A 5234-nucleotide genomic window follows, 5' to 3' on the forward strand; every position below is an offset into this window, starting at 1 on the left:
TAGTACATCATAGGCTTGCGATAAATCCACGACTCATCACACGATTGTGATGACCCTATGCTTAATGCAAGCCCAAAATAGACTCGAGTTGAACTTGTAATGAGTTCTTATATGCATTAAGTCCCACGATGAACCCTGAGCACGTGCGGCCTTGCGATTAACCTCATACACATCTAGATCGACGATGAACTTCAGATAACTGCAGCCTTACGTTAAACTCTGGACCGCTATGGAACCTCGATTTGTTAAGAGTCAGGCTTAAATATTTACTACACATGTAATCTCGAGCGACGAGCGTGAAAAGGTGCCACATAGGTTTAATAAGAGGCTGCCCACGAAGTAGTGACATCACTAGTGCCACGTCGGTTAAGTAAGGTGCAAAGCACTTGTGGGTTATGAGGATCTTTGGGTGAAAGGAAAGTCAATCCTTGATAGATCCCATAAGAATATGTGGTGAAACCCCAACAATGCTCCTTAATGAACGACAACGAATCCAATATTCCCTTTCCTAGTATAAAACAAACACTTTTGGCTCATTCTTTTTCAGGATCTTAGGATCATTCCCTATAAATAGGGATCCCTCTCACAACAAAATTCATTCATTCAACCACTAATTAACCCTATCACTGGAATTCCTACTCAGCCTTCTCTTCGTCCCTTGCTTCCTCATCTTTCAGTTGGCTCCCTGACCCCGATCTTCCATTGTCCTTTAAGGAGACCATCCCCCTATCCGAACCACCACCTTGTCTACAACTGTCATTTTCCACTGTCATCTAATGAAATATTGATTAAATCCATTGTGAACTATAAGTTGTGTTTTAGTAAAATGCTAAATATAGGGTAGATTTTAGTAAATCTATGAAACTATAAGGGGTCTTTTAGTAAATAATTCTTTCTATTATTTAGTTTTGCTTAATAAATCCTGTGCATCGCACGGGTCCTCACTAGTACACTCTATAAAACCTTTGAACAAAGCAACAAAATTGAGATCACCACAATAGATAGTTAATGGGATCTAACTTAATAGAAACCAAATGACTTACCATATATGGGAGATTCAGATTCACAATAGTGCTTGTTGACCGGGTTGTAGTGGGAAATGTGGAAGTTGAGCTTGACATGTTGAAGCCTCGCTCTGATACCATAAAACAAAAATTGAATTAATGTGAAAGAACTCACTATAGATTTTATTGACAATCGATGAGTTGAGTGTATGTATTTGTAGAAGTACAGATTACAAAGTATAGAGAAAGTTGAAGAATTGTACAATATAAGCATCACAGAGTGAAAAAAGAGAGGTAGTGGAGTGATTTTTAACCCAACCTGGTCGGGTTACCTGAACTTGAAACCGAAACCGACCTAGTGTTAAGCAAAACCAACCTGGTCGGTTTGAATCGAGTTGGGTCAGTTTTGGCTCTAAGTTCAACCATGTTGACAGAAACTCAAATGCAATAATGGGGGCGGACCAAGTTAGAAACTTAGAATAGAAGTTATCAAGAAAATAGAAAGTCAAACTGTATTAGAGAAAGAAGACTAAAATTTGTATATTTCAAGAAACCTTCTAATCTAAGTAAAAAAAGACACCTAATTCTAATTGTAAATGGTTGCCTATTTGGTGTAAAAGACCATAGAAACTAGGATATTTTGATTCTTTTCTTTAAACTTTTCTAAAAAAATTCCTTGTCTAGTTGTCTTACAATACTTGCCATTAATGTTATTCCTAACTAGAAGACTAGAAATTAAGTTAGGTTGTAATTAGGATAGAGACAACTTAGTTTAGTAGGAACTAAGTAGGTTGTAACTACTAACTAGGAAGTAGGAACTAACTACTAACTATTAAGTTGGTTCAGTTTGTGCCGATTTTGGTTTTCTTGTGTAAAAACCGAAACTGACCCAAACCATCAGTTTATGATGTTTTACAATCCGAAACCGACCGATGCTGAAGATAACCCGGCCGACTCGGGTTGGATCGGTTCGGGTTGGTCGATTTGGTTGGGTTAGGACTTCTTATGAACAGCCCTAGTGATAGCTTTAGGAGATCAGTCTATTCAACTGTGATTTATTTGGGACTCTTCCTATCCTTGTCATTGTCACTGCAGAAATTATTAATGTGAAAAATTAAAAAAAAAAGAACTTATTAATAAGATGAATTAGAAGAGACATGTGATACATTATACATGGGCTTGTTTTAAAAGGTGCCCTAAAAAGGGAAACTGAAATGGTTGTGGGTGATTTTAAAGAGCTCATGTTTTTCTTTTGTTTTTTAAATTCAAAATTCACAAAATTCTGAGGGAATTGGGGGTTGGGAAGCAATGTGAGGAAATTTTGGCTAACCATTGAAAAATGATTTTAGCATGACACGTCTCTCTCTCTCTCTCCACTGTTCTTCATTTAACCCCTGCAGTCTGCTAAAAGAGTTTAGGTTAAAACTTAAACCAGGTTAATTAGGGTCGAGGAAGCATGAATCTGATTCAACTTAAAGGTCAAGGGTAATGGGATTTATTTTTTCTCCTTCCGTGAATTCATGCAAGGGATTTATTTATTCTTTCAGTTTGTTTCTTCCTTTTTGGTTCATGTGGGCTACACAACAGGGTAGCCCTTCTTTTAGCTAGGTTGATATTCAACCTGGTTACATGTTCACCAGTGGAGTGCTTGGAACATGGAATGAGCGAAATTGAGCTAGGTTAAGTCCAGTGGCAAGCTAGAGAGATTGAATTGAAGGTTAGGGACTTAAAAGGTTATTGGGGTTCATTTTTCTTTTTCCATGCATGAATAACACAGGCAACACATAATTAGCATTGTATTAAGGCTTTAATTTCTTTTTTTTTTAGGTTGATGTTCAAACTTCAACCCTACTGAAATTGAACTCAGGTTGAGGCCTCCAACAATCCAATTCAATCCCATCCCAAGGCACTATAAGGGCACACATTGGCGACATCTCTCATACAGTAAGCACGTGGAACAAATTGCAGTCGACGGAGAAAGTTGGTTGGTTCTTAACTGCTTAGGAAACAGGAGAGGCAAGAGTGAATAATGGATATCTTCATTTTCTTCGTTCTTCTTCTTTTTTATACAGACGAAGAAATTTATATTTATATATAGTCAAGCTTCCAACAACATGAAACAGATAAAGATCATCCCTGAGTAGTCTTCAATTTGATCCAACATGAAAGCCCCCCTAAGTACAAAAAAATATGAAGCCTCAATTCCACCACCATTAATTCATTGCTTGATCAGAGTTCGTAGCTTCTCTATAAAACCATCAATGTAAGAAGAGTCAAAGCCTTCTTTTAAAAATACATCTCTCAACCTCAGTCTGTTTGCTCGGACCTCTCTCCCTACCTCGTTGTCTTCGTCCATTACCATCTTCACCGCCTTGCACACGTTCTCCCTTGTGAACCACCCATCCTCCTCCCTCCTCTCCACTTCCACCCCGACCTTCAGGTCTCCACTCATCAGCCTCGCGTGGACAAACTGGTCGCCCGAGTATGGCAACAACACCAGTTGAGGCTGGTTTACTAGCGACTCGATCAGAGATGCCCATCCAGAGTGGCTCACAAAGCACCCAATAGAAGGGTGACCCAATATCAGTTGCTGTTGAACCCAGCCACCCTCAACCACGCCTCTTCCTCGAACCCTTTCGGTGAACCCCTCCGGCAATGCCTCTTCCATTGTCTCCGTCCCTATGGGCGGCTTTAGTGCCACAAAGAATGGCAATCCGGTGAGCTCAAAACCCAACACTAGTTCTTGAAACTGATCCTTCTCCAAGAAACACTCGCTTCCAAAAGCACAATACACCACCGAACCTGCCTTGAAACCGTCGAGCCACTTGGCCCATCGTTCTTCCAAGGACGACGTAGGCGGCTCGGGAAGAATTGGCCCGGATAATAGGACAATCTTCCCGTACTGTTTCTCAAGATATTCACAAAAGGGACCTTCAATCTCACTGCAAGACCTGAAGCAGACGGCGTCGGAGTCTCTTAGAGCCCACGTTATCCGTTCATGGAAGGAGACTCCACTCCCGTACTCCCTGTAGGTGATGAACGTCATTTTACGGGCTTCATGGCGATGGAGCTTGATCGATGAAGAAGGCGGGAACCCCGGAGGTTGGTGCATGAGATCATCTTCAGATAATTGGGCACCCTCTTCGAGCTTGATGCTGGCGGGAGCCAAGAGGTAGGCGATCGTTGCTGCACTGGTGATGCAGTATTGAATGGACTTGATACCGAGCCGGCGAGCCAAGGGTGGAATCCAGTGGGTGAAGTCGAAGAAGATGAAGTCAGGTTTGAGGTCTTTCAAGGCCGCTTCTACGTCGGGTTGGGTTCGGTCCATGGCAGACATGATGAGGGGTTGCAAATGGAGGGGCACATCGTTGGTGGTCTCAGCGCCGGCGGGAAGACCATCCACGTGTGGGACTACCAGAGGGACGAAGCGGATGAGATCAGGGTGGAGGTTGAAGGCTTCCAACTTGGCTCGTGCTTTGGTGGGCAACAGAAAAGAGATCCGGTGGCCTCTCTCGGCGAGCTTGTTTGAGAGGTGGAGGAATGGAGTCAGGTGGCCAAAGGCGAACCAAGGATACATCACCACATGAAAGGTGCTATCAGTGCCCATTATCTTCCTATCACAGAAAGGAAACAACAACGGAAAGGAGGAAGAAAGTAAAACTGATTGCTCAAAACTCGTACAAATGAACAAGTCCCTCTCCCAAAATCTCACGTGTTGCTCTTAACTGAACTCTCTCCCAATGGCCAATACACACCGGGTTTTTTGATATAAGAGTCCAATACATAGGTGCTCTTTAACTGACCTCTCTTTTCTCCCTTTCTCCCTCTCATCCCTCTCGTGTAGCCACGTGGCTCTCCCTTTCCCAGTCTTTCTATGACACATCCCAATTAATTAAACTATACCCTCTCCTAAAATCTCTCATATTTCTCTACACTTGGTCTTTAGATGTAAGATTCCAATTCCCAGGTCTTCTTTACTAACCTCTCTCTTTCCTCCTTTTCTCCTTCTCCATGTGGCTCTCCCTCTTCCTATGACACATTCCAATTAATTAAGAGATGTTCCTAAAATATTTCCCTCTCCAAAAATATATCCTATTGCTCTCAACTAATCTCTCTATAAATAGATGTTTGGTTTTTAGATGTAAGATTTCAATAGGTAGGTGCTTCTTAAAATAGAAAGGGGCAAATTTCTTAAACGATTAATTGACTAATTCTATCTTTATTGTTTAC

General features: G+C 41.5%; 1 protein-coding gene across 1 annotated transcript; it reads right to left on the bottom strand.

The window, feature by feature from the left end:
- Positions 1 to 3027: 3027 nt before the first annotated feature.
- LOC148873775 (cyanidin 3-O-galactoside 2''-O-xylosyltransferase FGGT1-like) lies at positions 3028 to 5019 on the bottom strand. The gene has a single exon (XM_088974147.1). It carries the CDS (start codon positions 4609 to 4611, stop codon positions 3223 to 3225), a length of 1389 nt encoding a protein of 462 aa, XP_088830273.1. The 5' UTR covers positions 4612 to 5019; the 3' UTR covers positions 3028 to 3222.
- Between the last annotated feature and the right edge of the window lie 215 nt (positions 5020 to 5234).

Source organism: Nelumbo lutea, chromosome 1 (assembly GCF_056320005.1).
Source record: "Nelumbo lutea isolate HS-2025 chromosome 1, American lotus-T2T, whole genome shotgun sequence".
Taxonomy (NCBI): Eukaryota; Viridiplantae; Streptophyta; class Magnoliopsida; order Proteales; family Nelumbonaceae; genus Nelumbo; species Nelumbo lutea.

Excerpts from the sequence above, each read along its gene's own strand:
- LOC148873775 (XM_088974147.1), bottom strand. The coding sequence starts at position 4,611 with ATGGGCACTGATAGCACCTTTCATGTGGTGATGTATCCTTGGTTCGCC.